At 37.4% G+C, this 24629-nt stretch overlaps 1 protein-coding gene across 1 annotated transcript in view; it reads right to left on the reverse strand.

Moving 5' to 3' along the window:
- The window catches only part of THSD7A (thrombospondin type 1 domain containing 7A), a 282093-nt gene that overhangs the window by 203845 nt on the left and 53619 nt on the right, over nucleotides 1-24629 (reverse strand). Inside the window, exon 3 of the mRNA XM_080383081.1 lies at nucleotides 3685-4211. Coding sequence (XP_080239207.1) covers nucleotides 3685-3844 — 160 coding nt within the window. The 5' untranslated portion in view covers nucleotides 3845-4211. The remainder of the gene's footprint in view (nucleotides 1-3684; nucleotides 4212-24629) is intronic.

Consider the following 24629-nt stretch of genomic DNA (forward strand, 5'->3'; position numbering starts at 1 on the left):
AGGCAGAATATGAATGCAATTTAAAACATTTCAGGAACTCACAGAAGTTCAATGTAGCATTGCAGAACCTGAACCAAACAATTCTTCATGACAAATGAAATTGGTAGACTCAGAGAAAGGCAATTACTGATGAACAAAAAAGGTCATTCAAAAATTCTTTCAACTTCAAAAGTCCAGTGCTTGGCAGTGTATGTCCACCTCATATCAGTGGAATCACCACCCCTTAATACCACAACTTCTGCTCTCCGAGTTGCTAAAATCTGCTGTTCTCTATCTCAAATCATCAAGCAGGCAGACACCATGACTCAGCTCTGGGAATCCAGCTGTTTCATCACCCTGCAGTAAAGAGCCAGGTATCCTGCACAGACGGAGACTTTGGTTTAGTTTATGTTGAAGAAACCAGATGGCTTTCCCAGTGACCAAACAAAATGAACCAGCTGTGTATTCATAGCTGAAAAAAAATGCATACACAGGGTGTGCAAGGTATGGAAAGAGAACATTTGCTGAGAAACCTTATTTAAAGAATAGTAACTATGATCAACTATGTTCACCTAAATACCATTCAAAACACTGAAGGTCCCTCAAACACACAATAACTGCAGCATAAATATGCAACAGCAAATACTCATTCTCACAAGAGATCAAAAAAGTTACAAAAGCCAAGACTTCAAAGCAGTTTCAGTTGGAGAAGTAGGAATGACTTAGTGATGGCATCCGTATCACAAGATGGTGGAGATTAGAAGGGACCTCTGGAGACCACTTAGTTCAACCTCCCTGCCCCAAGCAGGTTATTCACAACATTAGCCATGCTGAATCAAAAATAATTAAACCCCAAAATGATGAACCCGAGTATTACAAACACCTCGGATTTTTATGGTAGTGGATAGGAGGATGGTAATATACAGGAAAAGTCATGACCCCTGAGAAGTTTTCATAGGTTGGAAGTAAACAGTTGGAATTTGAATTAAAAGAATGCTCCGGCCCCACCTCCCAAAACAACAAAATTCTAAACTCCACAAAATACCAACCCCTAACAAAACAAAAAACAAAACAAACAAAAAAAGGAAACCGTACTAGATACCTCTATTGTTACCTTATAGGAGAAAGAATGCCTCAACTCAGACCTCATAACCCCTGCAGATTATTGTCAAGGGCACACTTAAGAAAACACATTGCAGTAAACCAGGGTAGGAGATGTGGTGTAGCATACATCAAGACATTATTTCAAAAATCTTTAGAAATAAAACCCAGACACATGCAATTCATGAATAGCACTTACAAAAGCTGATGCCAGACTAAATTCAATACAAAAATAGCATGTTTCTCAAAAAATGGACATAACAGGTCCCAAAAGGCATATGAACAAGCTGGTTTTCTAGACAATCCTAGCCATGCATTCCCCTGACCCATTTCCCTCACAGAAGGAAAAGCAAAATACCATCTGAGCTGGGTGAGCTCACCACTTAGTTGTTCAGTTGTATTATTCCCTCTGGTACTTTAGCTGAACTTTATACTCCTTGTACTAGATATTCCTTCAGATCACTGACCAGTGATTCTCCTAGTTCACTTTCTAGAACCTACCACAAAGAGCAGGGGAGAAACAGCAACACCACTCAATAAACTACTAAAATAAAGGGTGTGAAGATTTCATTAGAAGCCAAACACAGATACACTGCCTTATTCACTGCATCTTGCCGTTCACTGTTTGAAAAGAGCCACTCTGAGTTGTTTTTCGTCATGTCATCATCAAATCACTGATGTTATTACATTAAAAACTGTACAGTGAATATGCTTATCCTATTCCTTTTTGCAGGCAAAACAGAGGAGACAGGTTACAGAAAAAAAGCTGAAGGGAAGAACTAGCTTTTCATCAAGCAACATAATTAGGTCATACCTGTTCTAAACACAAGTTTCTTAAGAGCTGTCTTTTCCAGAAAGGGAGAAAAGGGGGACAAAACAAAAGCCAATCCAGTTTCCTTCTTGCTGGTCTAACTGACATGACTTCAGAGCACGTGCACTATATGCTAAGTAAGCGGAGTTCAGTCCATATCGAATTGACAGTGCATGTTCATAACTATTAATTGAGTTGTTATTACTCTCAACCTATGTTACTATTTTAACATTTTACAACACAGCCTATTAAACTGTTAAATGGAGACATAATAAAATACTGGAAAGTTTATTCTACTGATTCCCAGCAAATTTGGGTAAATGTAAAAGGTTGTATGAAATGCTGTATTATTTCTGTGCTTTTGCATAAACCTGTACATGCATTTTATCTCTTTTTAAGTGTATGTTGAACATTTGCAAACCAGTAATGGAACTGAAAACAATGTTTTGAATTTGTCAATGGCTCAAAAGAAAAAAAAAAATAAATAAAGGTCACTGTCACTGTGTGACCCATCTTTCAGTTGGAAGTGAAAGTTGCAAAGGATTTTCCTTTCTTCAGATTTCTCTTTCTAGTGCTATTGGAAAGCTTGTCTTCTTGTTTAAATGAATTTCCTTTTAATCTCCTCCCTGAGCTGCCGGATAGATGGAGCCTCTTAAAAAATTCAGGATATCACTGTAATTGTAAATTGATCTGCTTCTGTGGCAGAAGGCTGGGGCCCTCCATCCAGGAAAGAGACTGTCTTGTCCAAGTTGTTTTTCAGACAAATGATTAATTTGTATTCTCTCTTACTACTATGTTATTCTTTAATGGATCAATTTACAATTACAGGTTTTATACAAAAACTACTACTTTTTGCAGTGTTTTATTCTGGCAACATATAGGGAAGAAAGCCAACTGCCAAAGCCAACATGAAATATTTACTGGCTTGAAATTTTTAAATTTCCTAAAGGAGACATTGACTCTACTTAAATGCAAACTAAAACTGTATTAAACAACCAAAATGCACATATTCATCACTACTAAAGTTCTGAATTAATGTAATATATTAATAGACACAGGAAAATTCCCCACTGCTGTTTAATGCAAAGTAAAGGTTGAAACACTGTTATGACTATGCAATCTTTAAAACAGACATGTAACTCAATAGTATCAAAGTAGAGGAAATTATCTATCTAGTGTGGTGGTGAAACCACATAGCCTATTTGCCTTTGGCTATTCGGTTATGAGATCTGGCATCACTTGGATTATTTCACCTAATCCATCATTAGCTTTCACACGTCCTATATACCGTGCAACAAACCTAAATTTAACAAACCCAACTCCCCATCAATTACCACACTGAATATATTACATGTCAGCACAGAGCACAAAGATTAGACATGAATTACATCTTTCTTTGTAAAAAGTCAATATTTTTAGAGCACTGCTAACGTTGCTGACTCCGATTGTAACAAATGTTCCTTCCCATTGTGGACAGGCACTAATGTCCTGACCTTTGCTATTTACATCCAACACAGAGCTACTAAACAAAATGAAAAATCTCAGAAGACACAGAAAATACATAAGAGATCACAGTAACGGTGCCACAGAGTCACAAACATGGATTTTTTTAATTGCCGTATTTGCTTGGCTGGTGGAATCCTGGAAAATGACCCAATTTTTTTTCCCCCTATAAATCCTGCAAGTAAACATTAGTAGTCTAGATTTAACTTTCCCCACGTACACAAAAAGGTTATTACTTACAACAAAAAATAAATAGGCTGCTGTTGTGTTAACATAGCATCTTTACTTACCGGTCTTCCACAAATACACCGATGAAGTTTGAAATTCACTTTGTGCGCGAGCGTCCCAGATTCCCAGCAGCAGAAGCACAAGAACTCCCACGCACCGGGCTGGCACGCCAGAAACCCCTGGACCACGGCAGAAAGCAGCGCTCCTCTCGCTCAACCCCATGCCTCCAGCAGCCTGCTGCCACCTCCAAAACCCGCAGCACGACCACAAAACCTTCTTCAAATAGTATTTCCCTCTTCAGAATTTCTTTACAGGGAGAAGGGGACTAGAAACCTCTCTGCTGCTACCGTGCATGGCAGTTGAGAAGGAAAAACTGTTTAACACCAGGGAACAATAGAGTCCTCGCTTGCTCTTGCTGCTGCAGCAGCGGCGGCTACTGCTGCTAGTATGGTTGCTGCTCCACGCTCTTCCATTCAGCTGTTAGTAGCAGTTTTCCATCAGCTAAAAGCGAGACAGCTGTCCGCAGGGGGCTCCAGCTGACTGAGCAGGTTATCTTGCTCTGGGAGGCAGCAGCAGTAATTTACACCAGCTGGAGAGAGTGAGAGACAGAGAGAAACAGAGATGAGGAGTAGCACAAATAGCCCATGCTGTAATCTCAGCGCCGAGACTGACTGCAAAAGGCTGGCTTCCCAGATACTCTCTCCCTGGAATATCCCAAACGATATATACTAAGAAGAAATCATCATCATCACACATGCTTCAGAAACGCAAGTCATACAAACAGAGCAATATAAATTACTTTAAAAAGCATCAGACATTTGTCCTGATAATAAGATGTACACTGCATTAACCATTTACAAACAACCAAAAAGAAGTGATTACACATGCATTAAATAGACAATCAGGATCTTATGAAGGGAAATGGAAGAAAATGCAAAAAATAAAAAAAAAAAGGTAAAAGAACCCACACACACTAACTTGCCTTGTATATTTATCAAATCTGTTTCAGTAATAAGATATAGCTATCTGTTGTGAGGACAGATGAATATATGTATATGATAGTGTGTGTGTATGTGTAAGCACACCACCTCCATGCTAGATTAAGTGTGCATGTAATATATAATGCAAGATAACATCCTTTCCTATCCAGCAAGTGTGTACACATATATATATGCATAAATGTCAACTGTGTAATTTAAAATAATTCGAGGATCAAGTTATCAATCATTTTTAAAACATACACTGAATTTTACATATGAAAGTATTCAGAACACATTAGGCTGTCATGATGATAAAAAAAGCAGTGGAGACAAAGCTTTTTAAACAGGGATCTTTATCTCTCCCACCCACTACCCAGTGAACAGATGCAGTAACAAGCCTAAAGATCAGGTTTCGGACACCTATAAACTGGGAAGCAAACAAGGAATTTTCAAGAAAACTGCTATCATATTCAAAAAGTTTCATTAAAAATGCAAACAGCTACAAAAATTACACAGTAAGAATACAGGACCCATAGTTTGAAAATGATGGAGCTATTGTTGTTTAAAGAAGAAACCTTCAGTCAACCTCTCTTGGGACGCCTGTCATTTTGCACAACCTTCCTAGACTCAGCCTTTTCACATGCATTAGATTAAAATCAGCCTTGATCAAATAATTCCCAAGTCCTTGCCTGTTTAAATATTCTGACATCAGAGCAAATTAGCAATGTTGAAGGTTGCAAATTCGTCTTTGTTTACTTTCCACTCTGTTACGCCTCTAAGAGGGAATTAAAGGCTCAGGGAGCTCTAGCACGGTGAGGCTGTGATTAAGAGAGATAAGCAAGTGTGGATTACTGTTCCTCAGCTGTTGAAAAACAGGCAACAATCAGGAGATTATAGGTTGATAAGGGATACATAGAAAGCCATGATCTTAACAAATTTATAGCATCCTGATGCAGAACTAAGCACTTCTGGAAATACATTTTATTCACTTCTGCTACATCATGCTGTATTCACTTTAGAATGCATGGAAACCCATTCAAGCCTTTGCTTTGTTGAACTGGACAGAATATTATTTTAAATAAAAATGGTCACTGAGTTTATAGAATTATAGTAATTTAACAAGTAAATTTGGGGTTGTTAGTCACATGCACCTTATTTTACATTCTATGGAGTAGAACTTCAGAATGTTTGACCTAACAAAAATAATGCCAGCTCTGTAATTTATGAAAAATAAGATTAAGAATTCAGGAGCTCAAAAAAATCTTACGATCATTAGGAAATCTGTGGCAATAGCTTTACTGACTTGCATATATTTTATTTTAACTATGCAAGTTATACATTCCTTTGAAAAATTAAGAGTAAAGATATTGGCTTTTCAGCTGAAGCTATGCACCAGGGGAAAAGTCAAATTTATAGGGAGACTGAGGGAAAAGGTATCCTTTTCAGTGTTATTAAATACAATGGATTCTACCTAGAATTTTTATGAATGTATAAAGAAAGCCTCAGAAAATATTTTGTACGTGACTTAGATCATCCAGAAACACCATCAGGGAACAGATCATCCATGTAGTTGGCACAATGAATCAAAGTGGTTTTTGACAGCAGAACAAAGCAGTATCATGGGAGAGGATGAGCACACATACACAAACACTCAAATATTTTCTTGTATTTATGCAACTATAGGACCACATACTTTTAAAACCACTAAAATAGAGATTAAAATAAAATAATTTCACACTACTTTTTACAGTTGAACCATTTTTCTGTCAAAAATCAATGAATCACAAAAGAATAATTTCACCTTTTTTTTCTTTTGGTAAGAAGCCATGATGCTTCTAAAACTGTTCAGAAATACAACACAGAGAGAGAATGGAGGGAATATTTATAATGCAAATATATTTATGTGTCTGGAAAAAAAATAAGGATTCCTGAAGAGCTAGCTGTTTCTGGCAAACACCAGATCACTTCTGCAGTACACAGACACATCTTCTATTAACCAGGGCAAGGACAGACCAGTGAAACCACAGGCCAGAGAGTAGGCTGATGCTTGCAGACAGACACCCCCACACCAACCTGACTGCAGGAGTTAGACTTTCGATGCAAGAGGCAATGTATCCTGACTGCAGGCTTCAGCTGCTATCATTGTGCCTTACTCAGAGAGCTGCTGGCAGCCTCTCCCACCCCAGCGCATCCAACACTCTCCATTTGCTACAGTGAGTGCAGGACCTCCCTCCCAGTTACTAGCGTGACCACTCCTTGCAGCCCAGGCTGCCAACCCATCTTCTAAGGCATACCTAGCGATCAAGATTGATCGGTCATTCTTGGCTTAGACATTCCCAAGGAAACGGTGAAGTACTACTGAGAAGAAACCCCTAGACAAAGAGCAGAAACAAACTACAATCAGCATTAGTATCCGTATCAGTAACATAATAGTGTCAGTGCTGTAGCTTGGAGCACTAACGTTTGAGTCTCATTAGATTTTATTCAGATACAATTATTTATTTGAGGCACACAGCTCTGTGGAGTCTGTAAACTGCTCACACAAGTGATTGACAAGTTAGCATCTTTTTGTTTTCCAGGGAAAAATATGACTAACCTTTATGAAAATGAGGTAGAATTAGCCATGAAATACTGGAATTACTTTATTCATGTTTCCCAGCACTAAACAGTTAGAAGATGACAAAACAAGCACGCAATACCTTTTATTTACTGGAAAGAGAAATGTGAACAAGATAGAAATTTCTTAGCTGCTGGTCATGAAAAGCTGCCTGCCAAACAGAATCATCCTGCTGATATTCCTCTGCCAACAGGCAGTCCCATGCTAGCATCCTTCTCTGTTTAGGAAATGCCACAAATTTTCTTCAGGATCATATTATCCTTCAGGATGATACTATCTTCCATCCTGAAAATGTTGCAGAGTGTGCAGAGAATACAACACATGCACAGCACATCTGTTTCTAGAATCAACAATACTTAATGAAGAAGTGTGTCCAGCATCACTGTTGTCCACTTTCAATTTCACAGACTCTGGCTAGGCCAGAAATCTTTAGAGAAGTTTCAGGCCACTCTTTTAGATCTATAGAAGAAGTTTTACAAACTCTACAGCTGTACCCCACTAAACCATCTATGCTGCATGAGTACTAGAATACCACAAAAATCACCCAAATTCTAAAAAATGAAAAATGTATGATCCTCATCTGAACTCTGCTCATTTTGATTCATCTCCAAGACTTTTTCCCTTCACTTAGGTAGGAAAATGACAAATGCTGCCAAAGACAAATGAGTCAACTATCTCCCTGAAAAGAGCTCTAGAGTTATAATTTTATTACAGCCAATACCCACTGGATAATACAGTACCACACATTTCTGAAAAACACTCTGGATTTGTAACATACTAATCTGGTGCAGTCACCATTTTGGGATGCCCTTGGATGTACTGCCTGTATGGGTTGTGGTGCTACGGCTGCACACCCGTGACTGTTCTGAAGTTATGAAGGTGTTGTACGTTCACTTAAACATACATTTGTTCTGCAAAATCCATGATCCGAACAATTCACATAACTCAAAAAAAGCTGGGTTTTTTCCTTCATTCACCAACATAAACTCAGGGGCCATCAAAGGTTCTAGCTCTACATTTCGTGAAAGCCTGACTTTCCTGCAGATATTTTACTACAGATGCAGGTATATCATAAGGATTCTCTTGAGATGAGGCCTGCATGAATTGTACTAGATTTTGAGAAATTCAGGACGGAATAAGCTGTGTAGGGCTCCCACACTCAGTAATGGTCTGTTATTTTTCTCTATATCAATACTGGTGAGCCTGGTCAGGGAAGTCACAAGAAATATCCTAAATGTGAACATCGTGGGGAAAAAATAGAATCATGTGTTGCAATATACTCCATCTCTCGAAATCTGGTAGTTCCATTCCTTAAGTCCAAAATTAAATGTGCCATGCAAAACGTGCAGCTGAAAAGTTATTCTTTAGGGAAACTAAACATATGGCCTCTAGGTGTCACACTCGACCACGTCATGCTATGCTATTTATGGATTTCTCTTACTCTTTCATAGCAGGTAAGAAACCTTGATTTCATCCTTTCAAGGAGTGATATTATGCCACATTCTCTTTTCAAAGTTGTAATTATAAAAAAAAAAAAAAAAAAACCCAAAAAAAACCAAAAACACAAAAACAAACAAACAAAAAACCCCAGCAAATTTCTGCCTCTTTCATACAATTAGTACAGTTATTTTCTCTTTTACCGGATTTACTGAGCAAACTCTAGAAGTGTCACAACTCCTGTTTGTTAAATTTGTATCATTTTGGGGGAAAATAGATTTGGAGGACAAATCAGGAACTTCAAGAGTTATTTATGTGAGCTGTGCAGAGCTAAGAAAGCATTACACATACAAAATCACTAGAATATGTTAATAACATACAGTTAAACTCTTCACTGTTTCTCAATTACTTCAAAAAGCTTTGCAGCAAGAAAAAGTTATTTTCAAAAAATGAATGAAGATTCTACTTGTATGAATGTACAAGCAGCAAACACCTGGATCTCATCTAGTTCTGACTTTACAAAAGCTTTGGTTTTATTGTGGCAAGTTAGGAATTCGTGGACAGATGTATCATCTGTTTGTTTGATTAGTGAGTGTGTGTTTGGTTGTTTTCTGTTTTAATCTAGGCTAAACCTAGAAGTTTTCCTAGCCATTCTTTCATTGGTAAAGGGTGGCTCTTTTCAGTTGCAAAAAAAGGTATTTTTTTTTTAAATCTCTACTGCTGTATTTCTGTAGTTCTCTCAGTTTGCTTTAACACCCGGCTACTGCATTTTTTTAGATCCCTTTGGCAGGCAACAATCAATACTCTCAGCATGGAACATTCACGGAAACTATTCTTTGTAGGAAGAACATGGTAAAGGTGTGACCAGGAAGTACATCAAACTGCCTGCTGCAAGGTAAAGCTAAAGGAATTCAAGTAAGATGTCAATGAATTTATCAAGGAGGTCACCTAGCCTCAACCGAGATCAAACTACCCAGTGAAAGAGCGTATTTACCATCTCTGCCTGTCTTCAAGAAAAATGTTAGTTTTGACTTGGAGACACATTTTAACCAAGGAAAGGCTACTGGGCTAAATAGATCAATACCTTTGTGAAACGTAATGGCCCAAGAACTGCAGAAGGTCAGATCAAATCAGCTAAATCTACCTTCTGGCTTCAGGCTCTCTCAAGGAACATTGTCCTTTCTGCGCAGATTACACTGACTGGCTTCAAAGCTGACTGCATGAAGCAGAACCTTTCCAAAGATCAGCACTGGCTGCAAGTGTCCGTGATAGTTCCCTATCAGGAATTCTCATCCCTATTGAGAATTCAAGCTCTTAACATTTCCTTATCTATTCAGAGATCTGTTTAGTAGCCTCTGGTGGAACTTGCTGTATAGCAGGAAAAAACAGTATGCGTTTTTCATTGGAAAGCCAACAGTGTTAATACACCAGCTTGCTCAGATATGTTCAGTATGTTCACATATTCAGAAGATGATGGAGTAAGTCCTTGTATTTGAAATTTCTGTTGCAGAGACTATACGCACAGGATAATTCTAATCACACACAAAATTCACAAGCAAAATACTAATTAGGGTTAGGGTTTGTAGCGAGGTCTGCATCTACCCTGACTCTCTCAAATACACTTCTCATTTTCTTAAAACTGCAAAATTTCCAGGTTCATAATAACTTCACAGATAAAGACAAAAAAAAGAAAGAGAAAACCAGACAAAACCTATGTCCATTGTGGTCCCTGTCATTTCAATGAAGAGAGACAATCATTACTTTTCTGTGTTAATAAAAAAGGGGAAAAAATGTGTGTGAGGAAAGTGGTGAACTTTTCACTGAAAAGCTTTTGGTAATGTCTGTTTTGGGGAAGAAACTTCAACTTTTCTTGTGTTTGGAGCAATCAATGTGCTCTTATCATAATCTCCAAAAAGAAGTCTGCACACAATTAGAACCTTTTCTGGAATTGTGCTGCCAGTATGCACTTGCTTACGGAGTGCTGAGGGGGGAAAAAACTAAGATTGGGTACAAAAGTGAGACTGGAACATAAATCTGGTCTCTAAGTCACTAGACTAGAAAGCCTGGGAAAGATTAAGTGATAGGAAAAGCTAAGACAACAGACTGAAATCAGGAAAAGAAACCTAAGTGGAGGGAAAAAAAATACTGTGAGGAAGTAGTGACAAACAGAATTGGTGTGGGTGTGCTATTTACTGTTTACTCTTCTAACACATTTGGCATGGATCTACCTATGTGATTAAGACTGCACAAAGAATGGAGCTTTTTTAATCTAACTTTAGTTACCTGACTTTCAGGAAGTCCAATACAAACTTCACTAATGGAGAAAACCAACCCAGGTGACCAGGTGCCCGTAGAACCAGTTTTCTATCACCAAGCCCATTATACTAGATTTTCTGACAGGAAACCAAAAGGAATCCAGACAAGATGCTCACTGCAGAAAAACAGCAGTTAAAACTGATAGTTTTAAATGCAAATAAGTAGAATAATTTACAGGACCTGAAAAGCAGGCAGGTAGGTTTCAAAGATACAATGAAGGGGTAAGTACTGAAATCCCTGGCAAGGGAAACAGAAAGAGAATGGAATAAATAAAGAAAATCAGTGCCCATTATTGCCTTTGAAAATCCTCTCCAGGGAGAGCTTAGTAATTTGCACAAACCAAATCACCTTAAACAAAAGCCACCTTCAGTCAATTTTAAACCTTCTCCTTATTAAAATCCTATTGATTGATCATTCTTCATCTAAATGTCTGACAAGCCAATTTCCATTCTCAAGAAGGAAATGTTGGTCTTCTTTTTCAAGCCATAAATCACTCGTTCTGTTATCAATTCTCAAATTAGTTAAGTAATACAAATTAATAAGAAAATTAAACAAGGCTGCTTTTAGTGAGTTGTTGTTTCAAATGTGGTTTTTTTAACTTAACCAATACATTTAATGGTTTCCAGAAACCAATAGGCTCAGTAGTTGTGACAAACACAATAAAGCTGAAAACAGCTTTTAATGATTTGTTCAGAGTTCTAGCCTACCTGGCCAAAAGTACAGCTGTGTGTTTTGTGCTGACTTCAACAGATGAATAAATAAGAAGAGTATGACTTCAGGAAACAGATTAATGGATCTCACACCATCCTGATATGAGGTAAGATAAAGTGAGATTTAAACTATATTAAATTAATGATTAAGGTTCAACTGTGATTTGCTAACTAACCAAGCCCTATGACAGAACTATATTATATCATTAATACTCATATCTTGCAGAATTTTAGGTTGTAATAAAAGTTACAGCACAGAAAATAATATTTGAAAATAAATCCTTCACCGTCTAATTTTATATGAAAGATTCACAAGCGTGTTCCATCTGTCATACTTTCATTATACAGTAACTGCTTTAACTGGGGGGTGGAAGGGAAATGTGTTCCTACTGACCAATCTTCCTGTCGAAAATTATAGGTCACTGCCATTGAAGTCAACTCTGTAGCAAACCACAATGTAAAACCTAAATCTAAATAAGGCAGGCAACAAAATTAATTAATTCTAGTCTCATATTAATGGAAACATGATATCATTTCAAACCACAAGGACAATTAGTTCCATGCTGATTTGTATTAACAAACCTCCCATTTTCTTAAGTGCTGACTTTTCTTCCTCTGCTGTTGCGGCACCATCCAGTCCTCTACTCCTGTACCAATATTTCTGTGGCAAAAAGCAAATAACCAAATCTATGCACTGAGATAAATGACATCACAACCACATATAATTGGATTTTCTGCAAACAGATCACAATGCACTTCACATATTCTGTGTGCTGCTGAAAAATCTTCTCTAAATTATCAGCATTAGCATTAAAATTAGAGCTTCACTAGGGGGATCAAACCAAGCTTAAGGTGATGTGACACTTTCAGGACAGGAAAAAATTTCATTAAATTGGCACTATTGTTCTTCCCTATGGTGACAAAAGACATTACTGCCAGTTTTCTCCAATCACTATTATATTAGCATATCTGAAAATGAGAGAAAAAGCTTTCCAATTAACTGCTAGTGGCAGCTCTGTTACTTCCACAGGTTTTTCCCATGAGACTTAAAACTAACCTTGGTCTAAATAACTGACAACTGCATCTATATACTCTCTGTAGAATATATGACAACTTACTTTGATATACTGTTCGCTGAAGGAAGAATAGTATGGAGGAGTTCAAAAGCAGAAGGAGTTTTCTCAGTGACTGCACTATTACTGAAATAGTGTGGAAGCTTGCAGAGCAGTGGTCTCTACATCAACATTGAGCTCAGTTGTTACCATCCAGCTAGATGAATGGAGTATGACTTCCCTGGGACAGGGAAATTCAATCTACACCCATTAAGTGGGGTGGGCAGCATAAAAAAAAAAAAAAAAAAAAAAAAAAGAAACATGACTTTGAAACCACAATAGAAATGTTTGAATGACACTGAGTTCAGGTAAAATAAAAAACCTGGATTCAGGTAAAGAGACAAATGTTCTATGTTCTACGGGGGGGGGGGGGGGGGAGGAGGTAGGTCATGCATAAAGCAGAAGTAAAATTTTACATAAAGAAAAAATTCTTGATTCTTTCATCTTAATGCTTTTTCAATATACATATTGACTTTATCACTTTTACAAACAAAATATCAACACGATTTACTCAAATTCTCTTAGCACCTTTATATAAGTACAGATACAATACACCTATCTTTTTCTGGCTGTTGTTTTGGCACCAAAGCAAAAGCTTATTCTTCTGAGATACTCCTCATAGTGAAAGGAAAACGGCAATTTTTGTAATATGTGGCTAAAATACCCTCACCAGTAGGCCAAACTCCACGCATTGCCTGCAGATACTTCTACATATGCTCCAACGTTAATGTCTCCATCACACATATTGACGCTAGGAGATATTTTCAATGTTTCCAAAAGTTGGTTTTATATCAACTACAAAACCAATTAATTCAGAATTTTACAGAAAGATGAAGAAAAAAATATATTCTGCCTCCTCTCAAAACTACTAGAGAATGATCAAAACCAACTTGCTTTGGAGACCTTGGAGGATAATTGCACATTAAACTCCAGATCATTTCAGTTCTTCCTTCTTCCTACAGATAGACAGTCTTAATTATAACATATGTAGGAGTTTGCCGATATCTTATTTAGTACATGCACTTACCTAAAGGAAAAATATTAATGTTACATGGTCTTTGAATACATCTTAAATACTGAAACTTGCTAAATAGCTGCACCTCACTCAGGCTCGAGTACAATTCAATAAATTATTCTCCTATAAAGTTACAGGGTTGACATAGCAAAGTACTACACTGATAGGATTCAGAGAACTCCATTAGGTCAAACCCTTAAAATGAGCATATGCCTACACCAAACCCCCTCTCTCTGCCAGTAACTGGCTGACTGGCAGCCAACAAAATGCTTGCTTGCTTGCCAATATTGTGAATCAGGATATTTTAAAATAATAATAATAATTATAATAAAACTTAACTATATTGAGGTATTTGACTACAATGATTTTTAATTAAAAAAATTCTTGTTTTGGGTATAGGCAGTTAGGCAGGGTTTCTTCTAAGCTCCCAAGATTTAATTTTCATTTCTGAAAGGACTGGTGAAGTACACTGAGGGTTCCTAGCCTCTGTTAAGAGTCAAGACTTCTGACTTCATGTCCTAGGTTTCCTAGGTGTATACAGAGTTTTGACAAAGGGAAGAACAACGTATCTTGCATCTTTAGAGGAAAGGAGGAAAACAAATCTTCCTATTTCTCTTATATATATGCAAAAGAAAAATTGCTATTGTCTTCGGTCAGGACAGAACTTATTTTCACCAAGCATTAGGAAAGTTTAAAGAAAGTTTTAATCTGTTACAGAAAAGATTTCTGGTAGTGTTATCTTTGTAAGAAATTCTACAAAAAAAATAATTAAAATATGAATAAGGGAATGTCATTTTCATTGCATTCACATCTTCAGAACATAAATCAGAAACCCAGTGTCTTTTTTTTCCTCATTTGAAAAAAAAAGTGCAAGAACTTTCTCTTCTGTGTTTCATACTCTCTTTCACATTATGTTAACCTGCAAATTCAAGTAGTGATCTTCAGATGATACCATAATGAAATAATCTCAAATGAGGGGTTTTTTGGCTTCATATAATGGAATACAGAAGACTGTATTCATTTGATTTCAGAATGGATCATTAGCCACTGTATTCTTAAACCATTAGAAGAAAGAATTTGAAATCAAACAATAAATAAACCTAATGCATACCTCTAAGCACAAAGTAATTAAAATAGACAGTAAACATTTGCTTTATTGCTTGTTTTCCCCCTTAAATTATGATTTTTGCAACAGTTCTTTAAATGGCTTTCACTTTAACTGCACTGCAAAAATGAGATCATATTTGTCGTATGCTCTTCATTAACTCAACTGATGGCATTTTAATTCCTACAACACACAAAATCTGATGTTCGTTTTGCAATTTGACATAGCTAGTGTATGTTGAGAATAATTAGCTTCACTATGGCAGAACAAATGATTTCTTTGCAAAGAACACAAATGCTTTTTAACAAAGAGTATTTGTAAATTTTCAAGGTATTTCTTGTCTTACAGAAAAGCAACTATTTCATGTTTAATTAACTTTTCTCTACCCTTATTTCCCTAATGAACTAATAAACCATGTTCTATCTGATGGTAAATACTTTCAACAGATCTAAAAGAGGATGAGAAAGGACACTTGGCACAAGTGTGATGTCTGCTATACTGAAACACTTGGGCATTATTATAAGCAGTAAACGCAGCTTAAAAGACTAAGGGTTAACCAGAAAGGCAATAGCATGGAATTTCATTAAAAATTATTAAAGTAATTATTTTCTGCCTAAGACTTCCCATAAAAGGACAAACACCCCACCTACAGTTTGGTAAACATATCTCAACATATGTAGGTATCATATAAACGAAGCCCAACAGTTACACTCTCACACAAAATTATTCTACTCATTTATTTTTAGAATTACAACATAGTGTCCATAACATGACCTCTGGAAATGTGCAATTACGTTAAAATATTATGAACATCGATACAGGCCATGGATTAACAAGTGACAGGAGAAGAACACCTGAAACATTCGTAAAAGTGCACCTTGATATCATCTTGGGCTGATCAGACCGGCAGTCCGTGGCTGCCTGGCTAACACACACGTACACACAGTGGGGGAACACTGGTTGCACAGAGGTCCGACACCTTGCAGAGTGCCCGAGGTGGCAGCGGTGTGGGCTGTCACCAGTCTGTTGCCCAAAGCCTGACACTGTGACTGGTCAGAGCGAGTGCTGCATTCTGCCCCTGCCCTGGCTCAGCTGTGCCAAACCACTGCAGTGCTCGCCGGGGAACATGTCAGTTAACTTTCAAGATGTTTATGTGTTTTGTGTGTGTCTGCATGTGTGAGAAGCTCTCCCTGACACAGCCCGTCCTTCCTTGCTCAGTTCACTAATAAACTGAGTGCAACAGCACCACATTGCCTAATGTTCAACTCCCCCTTCCCCATCACAACACAGGCAGAAACGCTGGCATTTTATGTTCACATCATAAAAATAACATTTAGACCTTACTGTATTCCCTAAAAGCCTAAAGAAAAAGAACTAATCTTGCAGTCAAAGAACAGCCAGTAGAATAGATCTCTCTTATTCCTTACCCCCAATGATATTTAAGGTGGTTTTGCAAAAGTAGTATTATAAATCTCTTGCTGTGGTAACAGCAAAGATTAGGCTCCAAGGGTTAGATATAGTCATCGGATTCTAGGTCAACCACCTTGGATCTCACTGAGATGGAAGATGACAGTTACTGTGATCTTCAAAAAAACCATGCAATGTTAATATTGCATCCAGAAATACTAATTAGGAACAGTTTTGTTTTCTGATATGTATCGTCATTGTGGGATACATTAGTAATTCTGGCTTATTCTCATAGAAATTCAAATTGCTTTGGCAAGAACAAGAGAAACAAACTCCATCAATACATAAATCAGAACTATATATAGAACTGAATGGAGCCTTCAAATCTTCTAGGCAAAGGAACAGAAACACCAGTCTGAGTTAAGGCCAGCAGGTAAGCTGATAAGTAGTTGCTATTATTGAGTTTTACCCATCCCTACATAAAGCTACGAAACCAAATTTCACTTTTTCCTAACATTCTACATATACTAGATGGGAAGTTAAAAAAACAAAAACAAACAAACAAAAAAAAAAAAAAAAAAAACAAAAACCAACCACCTAACGAAAAAAAAACCCACCAAACTAATAATAATCAGAAGAAAAAAAAAAGAAAAAAAAAAGGAAATGAAAAAGAAAAAACCCCAACCAACACCCAGAACCCAGAAGCAAACCAGACCCCAGCCCCCCCCAGAACAGAGCCCTGCTACACGCGGTGCGCTAGGGAAGCCCGCGGCCCCGGCGGCCCGACCAGCCCCCGCAGCGGGTCGGCACGGCCCAGGGCGCTGACACCCGCTGTCGCCCCAGCACCTTGGACAGGGGCCGGCCCAGCCCCCTCGGTGTCGCACGCTGTCCTGCCGCTGCGTGTGGGTTACGCAGAGCCTGAGAACTTCCTCCACCGCATGCTCCTTGTTCTGGCAGGGAAATTTTGCGCTGTTGAAATCCATGCATAGCCAGTAAACGATGGATGAACCGGCATATGCTTGAGGTCATCCATTCCTTGTTGCCTTGAGTCACGTACAGAAGCCGTTATACCTTAAAACTGTGCTACACTTTTGCTACATACATCAAAGTATATCTACGGAAAGACACTGTAGAAATACTCCCCTTAGTATAGTATCAGTGAGCTTTCCTTTAACAAAAAAAAAAAAAAAAAAAAAAAAAAAAAAAAGGAAAAAGAAAAGAATAAAACTCCAGAAATTTAGAACAAGATTGTTTGCAGGGTCTCTCCCCGACTCGCTCTGGGTGGCAAAACTTGTCACATTTATCATAAAGATATTATACATACTTCTGAGATGTTTCATTATAAAAAAAAAAAAAAAAGGAAAGAAAAACTAATGAAAACTAATACTATTTTCACACTATGAAACAATTGTGATTTTATTGAGCCAGTTGAAATTGTTATCCTTAAAGTCAGTGTAAACAGAATTAAATTTAAACCTCCAATTATCATGTAGATTATATTCAGATGAGGCATAGAGGAATTTTTGCTGATGTTCTCTGCAAGAAATCAATTTAAGACTAAAAGAAAAATATTTATTTTAAAGATGCTCTTAAAAATAGGCTTAAAAATTACTATTTGGATCCACCTGCAGGCCATTTCAGAAAGATTGCAGCTGAGGGGATGAGACAGCAGGGAAACCCATTCAAGCTGATCCAATTTAGATATGCAAATTTTATCTTGTGTGTTTGAAAAGAACATTATGGCACAGCACAATTTGCACCTTGAGTTCCAAAGAATAATATTTCTAATCTAATGAAAACATGCCTCCATTGTTCGCTTTCCCACTCACTAGGTTTGGTCCAATGTACCACTCTCCTACCCTTCTAAAACTGTGTTTTTTCCATATTTGAAACAATTAACTAACAGTAAAAAAGAGGGAAAGATAAAATAGAAAGGTATTTGGTTTTGTAGTTACCTAAAAGAGGCAACATTACAAGTGGCTGACTGATGTATGATAAAGCCTTTAATATTAATGGGGCTAATGTAATCCCCAACCTAGGGATAAAATGTTACATGAAAGTAACTGAAGTTTAATGTCACATTTCCCACAGTGTACTGTTACTTTATTTTTGTCTTTTTTGTTCCAAATGGTGATATTTGCTTAACGATATACTTCTGTAAAAATACACTTCATTTTTTTTATCAGAATGAGTGTAACAATACTGACAATTGGTTTGGACCACACAATTCATACTTGCAACTATGATCTATTATTATTTCTTCTAATTCAGTGATACTATTGATAGTGAACAAGACACATCTTTAGAATTTATGAAAATGTATGTGAACTTAAAAAGAACTAGCGTAATGGAACTAGCAATAATGCTGATTACTGTCTAGTTCAGTAAACAGTAACAATAATAGGCTCAACACTTCAGAGCAAATTTTCTTCTCAGAGAAGATACAGAAGAGGCCCTTATTGTCTTCCTCCTAAACATGCATTAGACTTACATTACTGTAACAATAAGCAACAACAGATTTCAGCAAATATGGCTGGGATAATGTTTAAAAGAAGACTCACATATTACACTTTTTTCTGCAGTATTGGAGAGCAATCACTGTGTTGCTCTTTTTTATTTAAAAAAGAAAGCCAAACACTATGCTAAAGCCTCCAAATACATAGAATACTACCAGATTTTGAATGAGAAATGACATATCTGATATTTTAAGGGCAGGTGCAGTCAGAAAGTAAATCGTTTTGGAAGAAATAGCTCAAAGATTAATATACAAATAAATTCATACTGGAGCAAACTAAAATATGTGAAGTACAGTACTGGAATTACAACTTGTACCTAAGAAACACTTACTGATCCTCTCATTACCATAAAATTCTATGATGTTAAAACTGTAAGGAAACATATTTAAATCACTATTCATAAAATTAAAGTATAAAATAATATGTTGAAGTAATTGGATAAAACCCCTTTGAGTTTCATAAAATTCACATTCCAGACATGCCTTTAATTTGAAAGTGGCAGAATATAGTTTCACTACATTAAAAAGCACGTTTTTGAGGTAAATTCAACCTCTTTGTTGAATGCCTCCCACTTCAAACAGGGTCTTCCAGGGTTAGTTGTAATCTAACCTCTGAATTGGCCTCTGAATCTTCACCCATGAAGACAACCAAATAATGAGCTCTATTCTCATAAATCCTCAAGATCTCCCTTGTTCCACAGGCACAAGACTTACCAGTTTCTCACTTTCATCCACTTTGGCCACAGCGGTAATAGAATAACCAACACTAAACATTACTGAAGATTACATTTACAAGTCCTTTAGCTATTCATGCAACTATATCTAACTCATAGTCCATTACCAAAGGTTAAAAAAAGAAAAAGGTTTGAAAAGGAAATTGCTTCCAGACCTTCAACACATGTAGCTGGTTAGACTGATAGTTCATTAAACACATAGCTCTCCAGCTACAAATGCAAAGTAGGAGAGATGGGTAGTCACAGAAAACTTGAAGCTCAAATTTCTAGGAGTATGTCTGCCACTGTTACACTGCCTTTTACTTATTTCACAAAGATCAAAGTAATTTTGTAATCTCGACGTTTCATGCCCATATTGTAATGACACCATAACTGCAGGTCATGTAAACAAAAAACAATTAGAACACCAGCAAATAAATGGTTCATCTGCTGAAAATGAACTTAATTGAGGACGACTCCTATGCTCTCCAACCAAAACAATTACTGGAATAGCCCCATTGACGATGTTAGTAGGAGCTGGCACAGACTCTGAATCAGGAAATCAGCACAGGAAAAGTGCAAGGCCTATGCTTGTGCTATCCAAGATTAAAAAGCCACAAAAATAAGTTTGCAATGGTAAGTTTTAACCAGTCCATTGAATAGTGCAGAAAAATGACAGCCCAGTTCTGAGGATGCTGGGCTACCTTGACTTGTAGGATGATGAATGAGCTGAAGGGGGCTCAGCACCAGGCAAGATTGCAGTGTGTTGCACAGGACCCCCATCTAAGGGCAGTGGGAGGATGCCTGGAAATACGTTGGTACATCAGCAATCCTGCAACTCTGTCAGATGACAACTAAACATGCAGTGTATTGGAGATGTTGGACTTTAACTAGGAGATACTGCTTTACCACAATTTTTATATTAATGATAGCTTCATAAAATATCTTTACTTTGTGCTTGATTCCAAATTGCTACCATAGCCGTAATGGAAGTCTAATAAACATGTGATGAAAACTGAGGAAATTAAAATGTTTCAAAATTCATTAAGTCAGACAGAATTTTTCATACTTTGAAAGAGCACAGAGGAGATAAGTTGTAAAAGTTCTCCCTTCACATGGGGTTAAAGAATACCTTTGAGTCAAGAGCACTTAACCATATGGTTGAAATTAGAACTACCCTCAGCTTGCTAGCATCCCTCAGCTGCTGTCTTCCTCATCTCTACCTATTAGATCACTATCCACTGGGCTTTCTGTGGCTGTGCTACAGAATTTTGAACACAGAAAAAAACTTTAGCTAAATTAAATAATTTCAAAAATACAAAGATAAGTGTTTTTTGTGCATGCCAAACTTTCTAAAAGAAGGGAAGTTTCAAGGCATTTCGGTGAACATGAGCATTGAGACACTATCAAAGTATCACAATACATTCATACAATCTGTGAGTTATATTAGCAAAACACACACCTTACTCTATGTCACAATTTGCTTTTCTTCTATTTAGATGCCTCCTTGATAATAATTTAGTTTATACGATAAGTTAATTCTGTATGGTAATTATGTTGACCAACATCCTGTTACAATTAACACTTTCCTTTCCTGCTTTAAATATAGCCACCATTTCCTGCTAAATATGCTTTCCAACAAGATTAGCACATTAACTTCCTTTGTATATTTATCATTGGGCGACGAGAGGATAAGACGCAAGTGTTCAAAACAAATCCTTTGGCAGGAAACAAGCTACTCAACTGAATTAAAAGAGAGGTTACATAAATATTATTACATCAATTTATGTAAGTAACAAAACACCAAACTACAATTAAGGGCTGAAAAAAAGAACTCTGTTAAAAAAAAGGGGGGGGGGGGGCGGGGCGCGCACACAGGTATGGAGTGGGCAGAGTCTATAAAACAGATTTGACAGATCCATATATATATCACTTTGTTGGGAAAAAAAAAAAAAAAGAGGAAGGAAGGTGAATGTACAAGCAGACAGCTTTTCATGAATTCCAACTGTATTCTGTGTTCCAACATACGCCATACATAAAAAAGGAAATCCAACACATACAAGGTATTTCTAGACAAAGCTTTCATTTCAATCATCTTTCCTGTCATTTAAAAATCATCATTTTAAAAGAAAATCCTGAAATCTTCACAGCAACTCCAGGGAGGGAGATTTCTGCCAAGTTGAAAGACAAGCCTTTTAATTAGGTAAGTCAAAACTCTTATTACAGTTACTACAACTTACCTCGTTCTTAATTCAGAATAGCTGCTCACCATTGCCTTTCAAATCTACCAGATTATCCAGGCAAGACAGCACTTGCAGTCCAGTAAATATTTGCAATATGTAATAGTCTCTGTTTTGGTGATTAACAATCCATAAAGAGATTTTAAGGAAAGCTATCAGTTTAATCTAGCAGGGCTTTGCATCCAGTATGCCAGACTGAGCCAGACAGTTTTAGTAGCGAGGCAATGATGCAGCCAGAGCATCTGAACTAAGGCAGCGCATTTTTAAAAACCCAGGGGAGTTACAGCCCCATTTAATCCATCTGTGATACACTACAGGGAAAGAGAAGCAAGGTTTCCTATGTATTTATCTGCAAAATATGTTGTCAAACAACTATTATCAGTACACAAAAGTATAATGCTTGGAATGTATATAAAACATCTGGAATACAATTAGTTTCAGCAGAAACAAACAGTATTTTCATATTCTGACACAAAGTGCTGTTATGAGTAGTATTCAGCCAATCTGTGTAACTTGTAAGACGAATACTTTTCATTAGAGCTGACCGTACATTTCTTCAATAGTGGAGCCACAGAGGCATGTATGCCCCTTTATAAATAAGCAGAGCAGTTCTGGCCACACCAAGATAAGACCTCTGAGATCGGTCAGCCTGATGTGCGGGATGGATTACTCTAGCACTTCTCTAGCTTCTACCTTCTGCTACCCATTTGCTATTACATTAACACAGGGTTGAATATATAGAGTAGATGCACCTGGTTTTATGAAGCAGAACTTCACAACACTTACACATATGCCGCTACAGTACTCTCCAGCTAATGACAACTTTTTACCTTACCTATGCCATTGGGGCAGCAAAGGGTTAGGTCACCCTGGCCGCAATCCAACTCAGGCAGCTCTGATTTTCTACGGAATTTTTTTCATTTGTTTGTTTACACTTCCTTGAGTTTTTAAGTTAAAAGTTTTGAGTTAAATCCTTGCAGAAACATATTTTCCATCTCTGCTTGGCCTTCAGCCCACTCTTCTCAATTAATTACCAATCCCAGCTATTTAAGAAAACCTGAAGAGTTATCTTACGCATATTTACTGAGTTTACATGTCTGTTTATAAATACAGTTCTTAAAAGCACAGCTTTCAGATGATGATTTGTGAGGAAGGGCAGTGGCACGGTGGGAGCTGTGGTGGCCCGGCCACTGAGGGAGGCATCTGGGAGGAAGCAAGTGACTTTTGATGGCTTTTAGGACATGTCTCAGCATCTGAGGGTGATGAGGCATATGACACCACCAGACAGCATGCTTTGGTGAACACCTGAGGCCAGTACTGCACCAGCAGCAGATCTCTCCACCAAGACAGAATATTCCCGGCAGTGAGAGAATGTGGCTGTAGGCCATTCCCGCAGCCCATTCCCGCAGCCCAGCTGAACACGGGTGAGCTCAGCTGGGTGTCCTGGAGCTGCCAGGTGCAGTCATGTCCCAGGAAGCACAAAACACTTGGCAGCTCTGGCTTCACTCTATCAAACACTTAGCCTCCCTCAACCTTCCTGCTGCAGATAGGATGGAAATTCATGCCAAAGTACCTGATATGACACATTTCTTTTACTGGCAAGACGGCTATTCATTTGTAATGGGAGATTAAATGGAAGCAATGGTGCAACACTGTCCCTGCCCATGGCAGGGGCATTGGAACTAGGTGATCTTTAAGGTCCCTTCCAACCCAAACTATTCTATGACTCTATATTTTTGGAATGCAAATCTAGTCCAAAATCAAGCTCTGTGCATGTACATGCATTTTCAGTATGTACAGCACTCCTGCAAAGTCTGGAATAAGTGTTTGAGTTTGCAAATTCCAACAGAAACTGTATAGAACTGGGACTGGAATAACCAAGAAATTGCATTATAACACAGCGTTTCAGCAACTTAATTACAAAAAAACCCCAAACAAACAAAAAAAACCAAAACGAAAAACATTTTTTTCCCCCAGTTAACTGTTCTGAATACAAGCATGAGCTGATTCAGTAACAATAAGCACTATCAACACGTTAGTTTACAAAACAGAACTTCCACAGACTTTCCATGGATCAGGAGGCACTATTTAAAATACATACCATGACATTGCACTGAAGAAGTTTCCTCTACTCTCTGTCAAAACAGTAAAACACATCTAAAATGTTAAATCAAAGATTGCATCTCACACAGAAAGTAGCTCAGGGTGTTAAAATGAGTACTTCAAAGACACAGAGGTAACCCAACCGATTCAATTCATGCCTGGTCACTTGGGGTTTACATTCTTTTACTGTATTCAGCAAGAGTGCAAAACAACAGAAATTGTTATCCTTGAATTTAAAAGTTCTCTGTTTCACTGCCTAGCATGCACATTTTACAATTACCAGTGCCCAGAAAATATTAAAAAGGACTCTGCACGGGTGGAATCATCATGTGTTAAGACATTTACAACCTAACCAGTTTATCAATGTTATGTCTTGTGCTTTTAATGAATAAATATTCTCTCAACTGCTTCAGTTCTACATTTTGAACTTCCATCAACAATTACATACTCCACAAAATCAGAAAGGACAAAGACACTTCAATACTTTGATATGACTATAAGGAAGAAAATTATTCCTTTCCTTGTTCCAAGACTAAATGAGAAAACCATTTTAAGATGTTCCTCCATGCATTTTTACAATTTCTCTTAAATTCAAAGTTTGTTGACTACCAGTCCTAAAAGATATAGAAACCTACATCCCAGCTGATGTAAAAACACAGTGCTCCTGGCAGTTATCAGCACCCCAGTGCTTATTTTCACTAAGTCACCAAAGCTCTAATATTTTAATATATTGAATA

The sequence above is a fragment of the Falco punctatus genome (assembly GCF_963210335.1).
Source record: "Falco punctatus genome assembly, chromosome: 4".
NCBI classification, from domain to species: Eukaryota; Metazoa; Chordata; class Aves; order Falconiformes; family Falconidae; genus Falco; species Falco punctatus.